General features: G+C 44.6%; 2 protein-coding genes across 4 annotated transcripts in view; one reads left to right on the forward strand and one right to left on the reverse strand.

Annotated features, from left to right (window-relative positions):
* The window catches only part of TBCK (TBC1 domain containing kinase), a 173,863-nt gene extending 165,360 nt beyond the window's left edge, over positions 1–8,503 (reverse strand). The window contains exons 1-2 of one of the 2 annotated variants that reach the window (XM_070433345.1): positions 8,243–8,503; positions 783–1,003 (exon numbers count right to left, since the gene is read on the reverse strand). In XM_070433345.1, the coding sequence (XP_070289446.1) occupies positions 783–975 (193 nt within the window). In that variant the 5' untranslated portion in view covers positions 976–1,003; positions 8,243–8,503. Of the gene's footprint in view, positions 1–782; positions 1,004–3,895; positions 3,936–8,242 lie in introns of those variants that run through there. The other variant, XM_070433354.1, reaches the window with a different exon arrangement.
* A 275-nt stretch (positions 8,504–8,778) lies between these two features.
* Positions 8,779–17,499, forward strand: part of AIMP1 (aminoacyl tRNA synthetase complex interacting multifunctional protein 1) — a 30,738-nt gene continuing 22,017 nt past the window's right edge. The window contains exon 1 of one of the 2 annotated variants that reach the window (XM_070433374.1): positions 8,779–8,868. In XM_070433374.1, coding sequence (XP_070289475.1) covers positions 8,867–8,868 — 2 coding nt within the window. In that variant the 5' untranslated portion in view covers positions 8,779–8,866. Of the gene's footprint in view, positions 8,869–17,298; positions 17,404–17,499 lie in introns of those variants that run through there. The other variant, XM_070433380.1, reaches the window with a different exon arrangement.

Here is a 17,499-nt window from a genome sequence, read left to right on the forward strand (position 1 = left end):
TTCATGAATTGGATTAGTGCTTTTGTAAAAGAGGCCTGAGAGAACTCCCTTGCCTCTCCTACCACGTGATGTTATAGTGACAAGATGGCTATCAGTGAAGAAATGGGCCTCACTAGACATGGGATCTGCTGGTGCCTTGATCTTGGACTTTCCATACTCCAGAACTAAATAAATGTTTGTTCTTTATAAGCTACTCAGTTTATGGTGTTTTGTTACAGAAGCCTGAATGGATTAAGATACGGGATATGGAAGAACCCCATTATACTATTAAAAAGAAAGTAAATATCTTCTTGGTAAAACATTAACTTTTTAACCAATAGGATTAAACTTTTCTACATCAGTTCTCTACATGGAATCCTATATAAAAAAGTTACTGCAGCTCTGAAAAAAAGAAAAATTTAGCAACTCCCTTTGACTCAAAGAGAGTCCAAACTACTTTCAAATCATAAAATACATTCCAATAAAGTATAAAGTTTCTAACATTAAAAATTCATTTCTTTCTTACAGAGGTGAATAAATATGTTTAAGGATATGTGGATACCCTGAAAGAAAAAATTAAAAATCCTGGTTCTCAGATCTGAGAAATATACCATAAATCATTTGAATGTAGTCAGGAAACCTCAAATGACTAGAGCTTTTACTGACAGGAGTTTGGGCTGGAGTGAAGGGCAAAGGCACGTATGGACACAGGTACTGATTTTTTCATATATTCATTGTATATTTATAACCTAACCAAGGTAACAGAGCAAAGAACACAGAATGGAGAAAAAATAACAACTCACCATGTTTTCCCCTAGAAATATCCACATATTGGCACAGTCTTGGATGGATGATGGTCTTAAGGATTTGAAAGCGCCCTAAAATTTTGATGGAATTTGGTGTGAGAGGAAGCCCGTTGCTTCCACAAACATCATGTGGTAGGGCAGAGGCAAAGAAGGTAAAGGCACCCATTTCGACATCCTTCAAGGGAAACATCTCCGAGTCCTAGATCTTCCAAGATAATCTGGAAAAGGAAAGAATTTTTTGACAGATCAACCAAACATTAAACCAGTGTTTTCTTACTTTAAATATGATTAACTATATATATGCATAATATGCAAATCGACCGACAGCGGAACAACCAGTCAGCTATGACGCACACTGACCACCAGGGGGCAGACGCTTAACACAGGAGCTGCCCCCAGCCTGCAAGCCCTGATCACGCGATTGGGCCCTGCCAGCCAACCTCTCAGTCCCTCCCCCTGGCCAGCAGTCTCCGATCGCCTAATGGGGAACTGGGAACTGGGTGGCGGTGGGCTCGGGCGGTGGGGCTGGCTGCCGGCAGCTGGGGAAAATCAGCCCTGATCACAGGCCAGGCCTAGAGACCCTACACATGCATGAATTTCGTGGGCCAGGCCTCAAGTAAATATATAACTTGGAGAAAATGTTAATCTAAATACTTCAAAGTAAAAATATGTCAAGTTTAAAAATTCCAAGATAATATCAAAGAAGAAAAACTACCAATCAGAAATTTACACTGCAGTTCTACATCTAAGTCAAACACTTTCAATAGCATTCAAAGGAAAAGATAGAACATTTCCTCTTCAATGATGCTTGGCAGTTTTGAGTTTAGAGGTAGTTCATTACTGCATATTAATTTCAATAAGGCTCTTCTCTTTACCTAAAGCTTGAATAACCCTAGACTACCAAGAATTTTTCCTTTTTATAGATGAGGCAAGTCACGAAATAGGAAATAGAGATACCAACCAGACACTTTAAATAATCAAGGACTCTTAATAGTAGTAAAAATTCAACTAGATAACAGAAGGTACTATGTTACTTAAATGACTAATCAATTTTCATTTTTGTGCTAGGTGTTTTACATGTGATTTGTTTTAGTCCCCTTAAGAATCTTGACAAATGTTATTGCCACCAGGTTTGAGATAAATGTTTCATGTGTAGATCCAGAGGGTTCTTATTAGCATGGACTCAAAAACATATGGTGCCTCAGAGTTGTGCAATAGAGCAGCCTGGAAATTAAGAAACTTGCTCCAAAATCAATCTGACTTACATTAAGGAAACCATAACAAAAAAGGTCCTGAATAAAATTTCCCTCCTGCCCAGGTATATCATTAAAAAGACATTCTATTGATCAAGCACTGCAATCTTCCCTTCTCAGTTTTCAAAATAAAAATCTGGAATTCTAAATTAAGGTAATAGGCTACTTCTCATATATATGTCTGCCTAGAAACCTCATCAAAAGAATTAAAATGTTTTAAAATATATAAACTGATAACAAGAAAGAGAACAGAAAAGAACCACAAGCTGATGAAAGATTTCAAGAAAATACTGTAAAGCATTTTGCATATGGAAAGGTACTATCACAAGAAACAGAAAGATGGAAGTTACAACCTATAACACAGTCAAGAAGTTTTCCCAGCCCCTTAAGATCAGAGGCTTCAGATTCAGACAAAATAGATCTCCTCTTAATTTTGGAACTTATAGGACCCCAGTTAAGATCTGACTGTCTACTCAACCATCCAAAAACAGAGTATGTTAATCAATAATCCTGTCCATATGTGTAAAGCTCCTAGACAGCTTTCTTTAATTCTTAAATAATGAACTGTCCAGGAATAACTAGATAGCTAAGGAAAAACTATAGAACAAAAGGAAAAGAATAAAATAAACCAAGAAAAAAAATCTGCTCTAGAGGCAACAAAAATAACTTCTGTAAATAAAAAAAATCCAGCCCTAGCCAGTTTGGCTCAGTGGATAGAGCATTGGCCTGAGGACTGAAGGGTTCCAGGTTTGATTCTGGCTAGGGACACACGCCCGGGTTGCAGGCTCAATCCCAAGTGGGGGGCGTGCAGGAGGCAGCTGATCAGTGATTCTCTCTCATCATTGATGTTTCTATCTCTCTCTCCCTCTCCCTTTCTCTCTGAAATCAATAAAAACATATTTTTAAAAAATTCAAAATTCAACTCTAATATATTTAGGATGATTTGAGAAGATATTGCACTCATTACATAAAACAGGAGGTATGGGAAATATATTTTTTAAAAATCTGATATATATAAAAGGCTAATATGCTAAGTGTCTGACCATCCGACCAATTGCTATGACACACACTGACCACCAGGGGGCAGACACTCAATGCAGGAGCTGCTGTGACATGCACTGGCTATTTACAGAGAAACAGCACTGCAGACCTGGGACCCACAAAGCAACATTAGGCTTCTCCCAAGTGGAAAACAGGCCCCACCACCACCCCGGAGTGACATCCCACCAAATCACAGCCAACGCTGCTGAGACAACATGGCACAAAATGCGGTCCACAGTCCAGCCCAGCCCAGCCCGGAAACTGTAGCTGTGGGCACCGGGTAATAATGTCATGTTGGAATGCCCTGTTTCCTCTCCCTAGTGACTAGCCTCTTTGGAGTTTCTTCAGCCCAGGAACCTGACTTGCTTTATAGCCAGGTGCAGTTCAACCAAATCTTTGTCAAGCATTTTCCCATGCCTCATTTCATCTGATTCTTGCAGAAGTCCTGGAGTAAATAGATAGGAGACTTAATGGAATCCTATTTTCTTTTCATTCACTGGAAAACAGAGATTTAGAATGCTAAGAAACTTGACCCAACTGAAAAAAAGTAAGAAATGGCTGACCTTGAAAATGACCAAGTTTTCTCACTGCGCAGAATATAGTGAAACAATGCTGCAGTTAAATATTTTACCCTTTGTTCTCCCTGCGTGATCTACAATAATAATCTGCTTCGTGTTGACATTTACTGTGTTGCTGACAATTACCTGAAAGAGAAGTTGGGGTGCTTCACTGGGCTGGAAAAAGTTTAGCTAAATCAGAAAGCAGTTCTAATTAAGCAAGTTTATTCTATATAAATAAAAGGCTAAGTTGACTCACACATGCGTGATACATATAAAGCTCTTGCTGGCACCAATCGCACGTGTGTGTTTCAATCTGTCATTGTCAATTGTGAATTTGGTTGACACTTCTATTATAGAGAAAGCGCAAATAGCAATATTAAAATATTTCTTCCAATTAATTTCTTTTCAATGTTCATGAATTCATGCACTGGACCACTAATACATATTAGGAGGATATGAAGAAACTGAATGGAAATTGGTACAATCACTATGGACCACAATTTGACACTATTTAATATATATAAATTTTATCTGATAATAAAAAGCAAAAAAGTAAACAAAGAAAATTGAGAAAATATGAGAAAAGAATAATTAAATGAGTGCTTGATGTGATTACCAAATTACATGTGCTTAGAACATAGAGTAAAAAGGCAAATAGATAAAAGCATACAAGAAGATAATAGATGTGCAAATCAAGCAAAGAATTACCTTAATGAGTTTCAAAACAAAGAACAGAGAAAAACTAAGGAGAATAAAAGTAAAACAGAATAGGGGGAAATTCCCCATAGAGGAAGGGAAACATAAGCCTTAAAATGAAAAAGTCTTATAATTTCAAGGAGGATAAATGAAAAAAGACTAACCTGAGACATTTATTCTAGCACCTTTGAATAAGTTCATTGCAAGGAGAATAAATTCACACCAAGATATATCATAATAGCTCAGCTGGTGTGGTTCAGTGGTTGAGTATCGACCTATGAACCAGAAAGTAATGATTCCATTTTCTGTCAGGACATATACCTGGGTTGCAGGCTCAATCCCCAGTACAGGGTGTGCAGGAAGCAGTGGATCAATGATTCTTTCTCATCATTGATGTTTCTATCTTTCTCTCCCTCATCCTTCCTCTCTAAAATTAACCCTATATAATAAAAGAAAAACATGCAAATTAACCATCCTTCTGCTACACTCAAGCCATTCTCACCAGCCAATCAGGAGAGAGTATGCAAATTAACCCAACTAAGATGGTTGCGGCCAGGGAGCTGGAGCGAGTAGGAGGCTTGGGTTGCCCCTGGTGATGGAGGAAGCCAAGCTTCCCACCTGCCCTGGCTGGCCCTGGGCTACGCTCAGGGCTACAAAGTTTAAATTATAGAAGATAAATAAATAAATCCTAGATACCTGCTTACAGTCAGCTATGGCCTCTGCTCAAGGTGGGGCTGAGAGCCTGGGTTGCCAGGGACCTAGCCTCCTCTCAAGGCTACAAAGTTTCAATTATAGAAGATAAATAAATCCCAGAAAAAGGAAAAATAAGAAAAAAAGGAGACGCTGGGAGCTTGGGTCACCGGGGGGACGTGGCCAGCCTGAAAACAGCCATCAGCCCCTCACCCAGGCTGGCCAGGCACCCCAGTAGGGACCCCCACCCTGAAGGTGGTGTGGCCAGCCAGAAAATGGCCATCAGCCCCTCACCCAGGCTGGGCACACTCCCATGGGGTGAGGGTCCCTGCTGGGGGGCTTGGCCAGCCTGAAAACAGCCCTCAGCCCCTCACCCAGGCTGGCCATCCCCAGCGGGACCCCCACCCTGATCCACGACACCCTTCAGGGCAAACCAGCTGGCCCCCACCTGTGCACCAGGCCTCTATCCTCTATAATAAAAGGGTAATATGCAAATTGACCCTAACAGCAGAACCACTGGGAATGACTGGCCACTATGACACACACTGACCACTAGGGGGCAGACGCTCAATGCAGGAGCTGCCCCCTGGTGGTCAGTGTACTCCCACAGGGGGAGCTCTCTCGGCCACAAGCCAGGCTGAGGACTGCCAGTACAGCGGTAGTGGTGGGAGCCTCTCCCACCTCCTCAGCAGCACTAAGGATGTCTGACTGCAGCTTAGGCCTGCTCCCCGCTGGCAAGTGGATATCCGCCGAGAGCTCCCAGGCTCCCAGAGGGATGTCTGACTGCCAGCTTAGGCCCATTCCCCTGGGAAGTGAGCCTAAGCCAGCAGGTGGACATCCCCCGAGGGGTCCCTGACTGCGAGAGGGCACAAGCCGGGCTTAGGGAGCCCCCCCCCCGCACCGAGTGCACCAATTTTTGTGCACCAGGCCTCTAGTAAAAATATATTTAAGAAAGATATATCATAACAAATTTTCAAAAAATGAGGCATAACTAAAAAATTTAATAATTTCTGAGAGTAAACAAATAATTCTGGCACCAACAAATTAAGATCAGACTGATATTTTCATCTTCTCATGTGCAACACTGGAGGTTAGAAGATGGTGAATTCTTGGAAGATTTGGTTTCTATACCCAGCAAAACTATCAACTATAACAGCAACATGATAATATACACCTATGCAAACAAATAAAAAATAAAACTACCACCCACTAAAAAATAAAATTACCACCCACATATCTTAGTTTCTTTAGAGGAGAAAAGCAAATAATAGAAGATGTTGGGTTAAAAATCATTGCAACTTACTCAAGAGTTCAATGAATGTAACCCAGGAAAGAAGCTGCACAAAAGGACTAGAATAGAATCTATTAAAATTAAACAGAAAGTGATTGGGATCCAAGGGAAACATCTTCAAGCATAGAAATGAAATAGAAGCTTCTCATACAAAGAATGAGAATACGTGGTGAAGAAAGTACAACATGGAAGGACTAGGTGACGAAAGCATATGTACCTCTTCCTCAAAATAAATCAGAAAGTCCTTTGTGAAAGTGTGGAGGGGTTAAAAACATTGTAAGAAGCACATGGTCCAAAAAATAAAGCACAGTAAAATATGATAATTTTTTGTCATTGTAGAGGAAGTAAAAAAAAAATCAATTTGATGTTATCTTACAAATCTGACAACCTGTAAGTAAAGGTCCAGCTAAGAGAAGGTAGGAGCAGATTTGGTTTCTGAAGTGGTAAAGGATAAACTAGAGTCACTACTTTTCTTATTTTACCAAATAAGGAGCCAACATATATTTTTTGAAATTTGATGTGAAAAAAATTGAGTTTACATTTATTTAGAACTAATCAATATGAAAACTAAATATTGTAATAACTATTTCTAGAAGAGACATTTGTGGATGATGTGGACTATTTTAAGTCAATTCAAAAAAAGAATTAGTAGTTGAACTAATTATGCAACATGCAAACCTAAAATTAGGTGAGGTTGAAAGTGGTTATCCCTGAAGAATAGAACTGAGGGGAGGAAGGGGGACACTAAACTGTTGCATTTTATTATGCAGTCCTTCTATAATATTTTATTACAATTAGATGCCTCTATCCCTTAGACACCTAAAAATCAAATAACCAAATGAAGAAAATGCAAATTATTCAGAAACACACATTATTTAGCACAAAACATGTCATTGGTGTTTTGCTTTAAATGCCTCTTAGGCTCATGCATAAAAAATACACAGAGATTTTCTCACTTGGTGAATGGAAGAACACTAGTGTAGGGGGGAAACAGCTGAGGTGAGAGATCAGTTGAGGAATAACAACAATGTAAGCAGTTAGGTTTGAAAATTCATTCAGTCACCCATGTCTTGGAGACCCTAGACAACCTGTTAGGTGTTTTTCCCGCTGCCAAGCTAATTATAGCAAACAAGACACAATCTGTGCCCTCAAAGAATCTGGAGTTGAAATGACTCAAGTTGGGGAACAAAGGGAAAACATGGGCAAAAGATGATAAAATAGTTTTCACATTTCTTCAACGGACGAATGGAACTAGTTCATTTATTTTACATACTTCCCATCAAAAAGTCGTTTTTCTGTCCCAAACAAAAACAGGGACATTGGGTCCTTGTAAAAGCAACTAGTTAGAATTCGAAAGTAGCTCCAACCTGTTCACTTTCTTCCACTCCACAAGGAAATTACAACTCAGTCATTGACTAAACCAGTGGTTCTCAACCTTCTGGCCCTTTAAATACAGTTCCTCATGTTGTGACCCAACCATAAAATTATTTTCGTTGCTACTTCATAACTGTAATGTTGCAACTGTTATGAATCGTAATGTAAAGTTCTGATATGCAGGATGGTCTTAGGCGACCCCTGTGAAAGGGTCGTTCGACCGCCAAAGGGGTCGCGACCCACAGGTTGAGAACCGCTGGAAACCTTCGCCAACCAGAAACAAACCAAAGCAATTTGTTCCCATCTGTGATGAGCAACAGGGCCATTTCCACCTTCTCCAACCCCCTCTTTAGTCTTCCTCTGAAGCAGTGATTCCTTTCAGAGGACTCGGGTAAAAGTGTGCAGGGATGGGGACCACGCAGAGTAAGCAGCCCGCAGCCTGGCGGGTCTGCTCAGCCTCTCCCTGCGGGACGCGGGGCCCCTCGCTGCACCTGCCAGGCCCTACAGCCCCACCCACGACGACCAATACCAGTGGGAAACCCCAATACCTGCCTCAGAGTCTGGGGGCGCAGGCGGACACAGAGACAAGGGGAAGGAGCTTCTACACAGGGCCCCGGGGCTGTCTCTCTGGCGGGGGTCGCCGCTACTGCTTAGGGCACCGGGGCCTGCATGTCAGGTGCGGCTGCAAAAGGGGCCGCCCCGGGAGCGCCCGCAGCTCGCACGGTCCGGAGCCTGCGTGCCCAGCCGGCGGAGGTGCCCGGCTCCGAACCCGGGAGAGGCGCGAGCCCGGCCCTCACGCTGACAGCTCCCCGTCTCCCCACACCCTCCTCTTGGCCCGGGCGTTTCCTCTGACCTCACGGCCGCGCGCGGCGCCGCGCCATGGACGAAAGACCCCGACGCCCGGCGTCTTGCCCGATGCCCAACGGAGCGACAAAACGTCGCGACCGAGGAAGAGGGCCAGGGGGGTGGCGTTCCTGCATGGCATACCGGAAGCGTGGCGTGGCTGCACACAAGGTTGGGGGGGGCGGGGAACCACGGATTGCAAGGTGAATCCGTGGGGCGCTCAGGCGTTTCGGTGGGACACCTTGTTGGGTCCTTTCTCGACGCCGTCGCCTGCGGGAGGCTCCCAGCTCCCAGCTCCCGGCGGAGGCTGACCGGTTCCCGGGACGCTGATTCATGTGAGTGACGTCTGCGGGGGTCTGGGGTGGGCAGGTTGCGATCGTGGGGTCCCCCCTTCCCTAACTTGCCCTCGGGAGGTGAGAGCTGGCCTGCGGGTACCAGTGGGAAGCCCGCTCTCACACGCACCCATCTGGGCGGGTGGAAGTAGGGAAGAGCCGGGGGCGTTTTGAAGGAGCCAAGTTTGAGAAATGGGATGCGGGGTCGAGGGAAGCGATGCTTTCGTGTATTCACAACATGTTTATTTTAGTGCGCGCTTGTGTGTGTGTCAAAGGACTGTGATGGTGACGTGGGCGGGGGGAGGGCGGGGGGGGCAGGAATTCATTCATTTATTGAGCTCCCACTATGTTCCAGGCACTGGGAACAGAGCAATGAACAAAACAGACCAAAATTCATGCCTCCCCGGCTTAACATTCTATCGAGGAGGACAAGGGCTAGACAAAGTTAGGAAAAACACACCATATTTTAGGTTGTGATGATCGCTAAAGAGCAAAATAAAGCCGAGAAGGAAGATAAAGATTGAAATTTTAGTGCGGCCAGGGAAGGTCTCACTGAAAAAGTGACTATCCCACAGCAGAAGAGTGGACAGAGGTGAGAGGATTAACAATACAGAAATCTTGGCGACGTGCAGTCAGGCAGAGCGACCTGCCATTGCTAAGGCAGTGAAGCAGAAACTCGCCTGAACAGCAAACATCTTGTGGGTCAGAGTCCAGTGAAGTTGTTAAAGCTGGAGACAAAAGTCAGGGAAAGCAGGAGCAGGTCCTTGAAGGATCTTGAGGGCATCTAAGCCATGGGCAGATTTGGAGTGCTAGAATCTGACTTCATTTTTATTTCATTTGTTAAGTATTTTTATTGATTTCAGAGAGGGAGAGGAAGAGAAAGATAGAAACATCAATGATGAGAGAGAATCCCTGATAGGCTGCTTCCTGCACGCCCCCAACTGGGGATGGAGACCGCAGTCTGGGCCTATGCTCTTGACTGGACTCAAACTGGGGACCCTTCAGTCCTCAGGCTGACGCTCTATCCACTGAGCCAAACCAGCTAGGGCTTGACTTCATTTTTAAAAAGATCTCACTGGCTGCTGTCATCAGATAGACTGAGGCGGGGGCAGGATGGAGGAAAGATCATTAGGAGGCTTTTGCAGCAATCCAGAGCAGACATGATGGTGGCTTGAGGCGGGCTGGTAAGAAATAGCCAATCATATTCTTAGTGTTTGTATTGCTTTCAGAGAGGAAACGGGGAGGGAGAGAAAGATAGAAACATCAATGATGAGAGAATCATTGTCAGCTGCCTCTTGTACACTCCCTGCTGGGCATCCAGCCCAAAACCCAGCCAGGCATATATATCCTGACCTGTAAATGAACCATGACCTGGTTCGTAAGTCCATGCTCAACCCCAAGCCACACTTGCTGGGCATATTCTTAGTGTTTTTAATTTTGGTATGTAAGAGTATTAATGAGTGGTGAGTTAATTTTTTTTTTAATTAGACTTGGGAAAGACTTTTTAAAAATGAATTGTAGTGTGTCATAGAGTGGCAGTCTGAAGGCAGTGTTGGTCTGACCCCGCTCAGGACCCCAGGGTAGGCCCCACCCCAGCCTCTCCTGTCTAACTTCCTACCTAACAGTTCTATTCCAGGTCAGGGCACATACCCAGGTTGTGATTCCTTCCCTGCTGACCCTGGGGCAACCATTGATGTGTCTCACTTCCTCCATTTCCCTTTCTCTCTCTGGAATCCATGAAAAAACGTATTCTCGAATGTGGATTTTAAAAATAATAATAATAAAAGAGGTCTTTCAATAAATGATACAGATCTGACTAAGTGATAAGAAAACATTGAGTTATCAGCAGTGGCCTTTTTTGTTTACATAAAATAATAGGGCATCGTGTTATTGGAGCCATTTTGCAATTGACAGTATCTTAGATTTGATGAAATGTGGTAAAGTATCTGAGATTATAAGTGTTTACCTAATTGTAATTCTGAAACAGTAGAATCGGATGTTTTTGGGAAGCAGAGAGACAATTTTAAATACCTTTAGAGATCCTATACTATAAGGTAAAATTTAAAATCTGAACTTAAAACTTCCATTTCAAAACAATACCTTACTTGTTTATATTTAGTTCCTAACATAGAGAGCCTGAGGCAGGGGATTATTTAAAAGAAATTACTGGCAATTTAGAATCAGAGTGGGGAAGACTACTGAGGAGATTGCTGAGGTAAAGGGAAGTCATTCAGAAACGATAAGAATTTCAGGAATAATCTTTTGTATGTGTGTTTTAATGATTAGGATGCAGGCTAAATTCATATATTTGGTAAAATCAGCTTCAACTTTTATGAAGTTTTTATTAGAACATCCTACCACAGCTTCTTAGGTTTGATAAAATGTGATTGTTATGATTGGGGTTCCCAGCTGGGACCTCAGTTTTTCTCTTCTATGCAGAAAAGATTTAAGGTCAATGAAAATGAAAGTAAAACAAAGTGGGATTTATTGAAGATACACTGCAATTGAGAGAGACAATGGCAAAAAGATGTTATCAGGGACAGGGGGAGATGAGGAGACCTGGGTTCTTGTCTTCTTGAGAAAAAATTTCAATCAAGAGACAAGTGTAGAAAAGCAAGCAAGCATTTATTGAACACAGCAAAAATATACTTGGGAGAGTGAGACAAGGAAGGGCATAGGAGAAGCAACAGGAGCGCCGAGGCTGGGCTGCTTTGGCTCACAGGGAAGCCAGAGAATAGGGGCCTTGGAGACAGGATCAGGGTGCACACCAGAATGAGCTGCTGCTGCCCACTGCTCCCCTGGTTGCAAGTCTCTGGGGGCCCCTTAGAAGTAAGGGGATACTTTCCAGGCTTGGTGGGACCAAGTTGAGGAGAAAAAGGGAATTGCGTGGGGGTGCTCCCTGGTGGGCCTTTAATTTTCTGGGGCTTTAAAGGCTGGGCATTTAGGGGAGATCTTAGGGGCAGATCAATAGAATATTCATCAACTTTATGCTGATGTATCAAAATGAGATTTATTCTCAATCTGTCTGTCCTTTTTCTCTCCCTAAATGTTTTGTATTTGTAATTACTGTGCACGTAAATAAAGATATCTATTTTAATCTCATAATCTTTTTCTTTTATTTTAGCATAGACTAAGCCAGCATTCCCAAACAGTTTTAGAGAATACTAATTTGAATAAATATTAATGTATGTTCTTAGGTAAGGATTCCATGGTTAAATCCATTGAGAAATGATTCGCAATTATATCCTTTAGGGAAACTATAGCTTGGGCATTGAAAGAAGTAACTCCAGAGTCAGACAGACCTAAGTTTAAATTCTCATTTACTAACTAGCCACATGACCGGGGACAAATTAATTTTAATTAAAGCCTTCTTTACGTATAATGGAGATAATTACAGTATTTTTAGGTGGTCTATGAAAACACTTAGCCAGCTCATAATAAATACTCCACAAATGCTACCTGTTATCAGTATTATTAATATTATCACCTGTGAGAAAGCCTTGCATATTAGCATATTAAAAGCCACAAGGAGCCCTAGCCAGTTTGGCTCAGTAGATAGAATGTTGGCCTGTGGACTGGAGGGTCCTGGGTTCAATTCCAGTCAAAGCCATGTACCTCGTAGCAGGCTCAATCCCAGGCCCTGGTTAGTGCTTGCACAGGAGACAACCAATCTATGTGTCTCTTATATCCATGTTTCTCAAGAACATGTTTAAATTTTCTGTCTACTATAAACTGAGCACATAGCTCAAAATCAGGGACTATAAGTAAAGTTAAGGTTGTGAACTTTATTTTTAGTGATTTGGCAGGTAACATAAATGGAAGACAACAGGGAGTGGTGAAGTCTGTTTTGCCTTGCTTAAAAGCATTTCCTTTCAGTTACAGACATTGTTAACCCTGGAATACAAAGGTAACCCTGATCTGTGTGGTGATAGTTGTAATCCCAACAGGCCAGTGATCAGGACCAAAGTCTGAAGAACATAAAGTACAGGTCAAAGAGGAGCCCTGAAATAGATGCCAAGGAAGTAGGTGAAATCAGGTGATAAGTATCCTTCATTTTATAAGTTAAGAAAATGAAGGGCAAAAAAAATAAGGGAAGCATAGATACATAAATTTTTCAAAAAAAAAAAATCAATGGATAAAATATCCTCAAGTAAAGCTTAACAAAAATAAATAGGTACATACATACATTCTTCTATATAATAAAAGCCTAATATGCAAATTGTCCCCTCCACCGGGAGTTCGGCTGCTCGCTATGACGTGCGCTGACCACCAGAGGGTAGCGCGGAACATGGCGGGTGTCAGTGATGTGGCGCTGACAGCAGGCGGCAGTGGAGGCGCTGCCGGCCCTGATGGGCCCCAACGAGAGCAGGACCACAGTGGGATGGTAGAATAGGTTAGTGGGTGGTGCCAGGCCAAGGCAGGTGCAAGCAAGGCCTGATCGCCCCGCAGACGGCGACCAGCGGCAGTGGCGGGGTGCAGGGCACTGAGGGAGCCGGGTGAAGGCCCATTGACTCAGGTGGAGGGGAGTGCCCTGGGGCCCAGGTGCTGCCCAGGGCCCAGAGGTCAGCTGGGACCTGCCCTTCCATGCCAGACGCTCACGCTTTGATCGCCGGCCAGGCCTAGGGACCTCACCTGTGCACGAATTTCGTGCACCAGGCCTCTAGTAGTAAATAAAAGAACTGGTACATAACAGTTCTCAGCTCCAGCTCAAGACAAAGCAATCCAGAATAAACCATACATACCAATTAGACAAAGGTACACAACTGGCCATAAACACCGAGAAAAAAATTGTTTTATGAGAATGATGTATACTGTTCTGATTTAACGGAAGGGGAAAAAAAATTCACTGAATTCTTTCTGCCCAATTTTGCTAAGATCCTAAAAACAACTCTAAAAAATAGTGTATTAAAAAAATTTCAACAAAACATAAATTTTAGAGCACCTGAATTTGAAATTTGAGAATACTCTGCATTCTGACTAATAATGAACAGTCCTCATTTCGTTATGCAATAATTAGTAATTTTCCTAGTCTCCATAAATCATGCTATATAACATAGTAATATATTAGGTTACTTTATTTTTTAATTCTCACCCAAAGATATTTCTTCCATTGATTTTTTTAGAGAAGGGGGGGCGGGGAGAGACACATTCATTGGTTGCCTCCTGCATGCGCCCTTCCCCCCCCCCCCGTCCCCCGCCCCGGAGGCTGGGGATTGAACCTGCAACTGAGGTACATGCCCTTGACTGGGAATCGAACCCAAGACTCTATGGTCCTCAGGCCATCACTCTAACAACTGAGCAAAACCAGCCAGGGCATATTAGGTTACTTTCAGCTGCCGCTATATCAATAATACTACACAAAAGAAGCCCCATTAAAGGAGTATCTTAGGGTGCCGGAAGCTGGTCCATCCTTGCTGCTTGACACAGTCGCTGCAGGAAAGAAACATCTGCACAGCATATGTTTCAATGGACCTGGCATATATAGCATACTGTTCTTAATATGTTTGCTCCCTTTAGCGCCATGTGTTTTAACCAAGGTCACCTCTCTGAGAAAGGTTGTTTCCCCAGGTGGGGATTTTTCCCTGAGGTTAGGGAGGGGATACAACCCCTTAATTAAGTGCCAGGCGGGTAGTTAAGCTACATAATCTTTATTCCCTGGAATGGAGATAAGAAACGCCTTAACCTTTGTAATAGAAATTGACAGGATTAAAATCGGCTGGTATAAATACGGATGTAACAAGACAATAAAGATCAGATCCTCATCAGATCCTCATCAGATCCTCATCAGAACCTCATCAGTTCCTAACCAGAGCTCCAACCAGAACTTTGGCTGGAGATCCTGGCTATAGGTCCTGACTAGGCTGCTGATCAACTAAAGGCTGTCTTCGTGTCATTCCTTCTTCGAGGACTCCGTCCACACCTTTGGGGACCCCTGGACCCGCTGGGATTGGACCCCAGCATTAGGGCAATAATTTCTCTGGCAATAATCAAGTTTTGGAGGCAAAATATAATCTACATCTACACTAATAAAAGAGAAACATGGTAATTAGTGTACGACCACTACCCTTTTCATTGGCTAATCAGTGAGTATATGCAAATTAACTGTCAGCCAAGATGGCGGCAGGCAGCTGAGAACAGGATGCTTGGTTGCCCCAGCGATAGAGGAAACCAAGGTTCCCGCCTGTAGCTGTGAGGCTCTGAGCTCCTGAAGCAACAGCTCCAAAAGATACAATGTTTCAATTATAGAAGCTAAAAGATGGTGGTTAATCTGCATACTCAGGCTCCAAGCAGTAGAGCAAAACGAAACAGCCCTGAAGCCGCAGAGCAGAGAGGCCTCACTGCCCGGGGATCAGCGGAGCCGAGAGGCCTCCCGGCCCCGGGATCAGCGGAGCCTGATGGAAGCCCTGTGTATTTATGCACCCTGGGGGTTCAGAGGTCCTGTCCTAGGCAGAGGCCTATGGCGAAATTTCCGGCTCTGAGAAGCAGCCTGGGGGCTGGAAGGCGGCTCCTCTGACCTCAGTGCTGGAGAAGACCATTAAGCAGAAAACTAAAGAAACCGATTTTACATCATTTCCCAGGTGTAGAACAGTTGGCATGTAAGCCCCTGACCAGTGCCCAGCCTCTTCTCTGTCAGTCTATCTCACTCTTAGGTACCATATTCTTTTTTCTGTCTTAACTGCAACTCATTTTTAAACTAGATTGCTTTTAAAAGAAGACTAAATAAAGTTCCCCTTAAGTTCTTTAGGTGGTGCTGGGGCTGCTGGGGCTGCTGGGGCTGCTGGGGGCCTGATAGAAGACACAAACACGCAACGGGGGGCCTGTACCCAGCAGCCCCAAGGCCCGCCACCTTGGTGCTGGGGCTGCTGGGCGTATCAGAGACACAAACCCGCAGGCCCGGCACCCAGCAGACCCAAGGCCTTCGTGGCAGCACTAAGGAGCAGCAAGCCAAGCGGTAGGAAGCAGCAAGCAGGTGGGCAGTAACAAGGGAGGGGTCCTGGACTGCAAGAGGGCACATGCTGGGCTAAGGGACCCCCCACCCATCTCCAGTGCACGAATTTCGTGCACCGGGCCTCTAGTTCTATATAATAAAGAGCTAATATGCAAATGGTCATCACGCCCTCATGCCATAACGGCTCTGACACTCAACACTGGGGAGAGAGAAATGGGGACCAGCCAGGCACAAATGAGCTTTCGAGAGAGGAATGGGATCCAGCCAGGCACAAATGAGCTCATGAGAGAGGAATGGGGACCAGCCAGGCTGCGGCCCGGGAGGGGGACAAGCTGAACGCCCCGCGGCCCCAGGTGCCAGCGCCTGCACCGGCAGCCTGGGAGAGGGACAAGCTGCCCACCCCGTGGTCCCAGGTGCCAGCGGCTAGCGCTGTGGCCCGGGAGAGGGACAAGCTGCCTGCCCTGCTGTCTTGTGCACCAGCAGCTGAGGCTGCGGCCTGGGAGAGGGACAAGCCCTGCAGTCCTGGGCTCCAGCGGCTGTGCCTGCGTCTGTGGCCCAGGAGAGGGACAGTCTGCACACCCCACATTTCCTGCAGTCCTGGGCGCCAGTGGCTGCACCTGCGGCCCAGGAGAGGGACAAGCCGCCTGCCCCACCATTCCGAGTGCCTGCACCTGTGGCCTGGGCGAAGCTGCCCACCCACAGTCCCCTGCGGCTGCGGCCGGCCAGAGGGAGGGAATCCCGGGTCCCAGGTGTCTGTGACAGGCTGGAGGAGGGAATCCTGGGTCCCGGGTGCGGGGCAAGGCAGAGGCGGTTAGGGGCGATCAGGCCAGCGGGGGAGCAGTTAGGGGCAATCAGGCAGGCAGGCAGAGAGGTTAGGGGTGATCAGGCAGGCAGGCAGGCGAGTGGTTAGGAGCCTGTGGTCCTGGATTTCGAGAGGCAGTTGGACATCCTCTAAGGGGTCCTGTTTTGGATAGGGTGCAGGCCGGGCTGACGGCCTCCGCCCCCCCCCCCCCCCACGCCCTGTGCATGAATTTCTTGCACCAGGCCTCTAGTTTAAGAATAACTATATAACACACCAGCTGCTAACCAGTGTCCACTTTTTCTCTACTCCTAAATGGTTATCTTGGCAAACTTACTTATGATCCCAATAATTTAAAAAAAATTCTTGTGAGATATTTTAGATTAGTTTCTATTCAGGTCTATGTGTTGACATGACTTTTGTCAAATGCTAAGAGCTATTACTGTTTTTAGAATTAGAAGTTCTGGAAAGTTTTCCACTACTTGTTGCTTATATATTATTAGATTTTTCAATAATATAAGTAGAATGCATAAGTTTATGCCAATGTTTTCTACTAATATGCAAATAATGATTACGAGCCCTGGAAGAAGAATGTAGGTTTGTTTGTTTTTTAGTTTTGTTTTTCTTTTGAATCCTCATCCTAGGATATTTTTCCATTGATTTTTAGAGTGAGTGGAAGAGAGAGGGAAAGACAGAGAGAAGCATTGATGTGTTGAGAGGAACACATAGATTGGTTGCCTCCTGCACGCACCCAACCAGGACCCGGGCTGGAGAGGAGCCTTCAACCAAGGTACATGCCCTTGATCAGAATTGAACCCAGGACCCTTTGGTTCACAGGCTGGCACTCTGTTCACTGAGCCAAACCGGTTAGGGCTGATTAACCATT

The sequence above is a fragment of the Myotis yumanensis genome, unplaced genomic scaffold (assembly GCF_028538775.1).
Source record: "Myotis yumanensis isolate MYYU_CA2020_CCGP unplaced genomic scaffold, mMyoYum1.0.hap1 SCAF_1, whole genome shotgun sequence".
Classification (NCBI taxonomy): Eukaryota; Metazoa; Chordata; class Mammalia; order Chiroptera; family Vespertilionidae; genus Myotis; species Myotis yumanensis.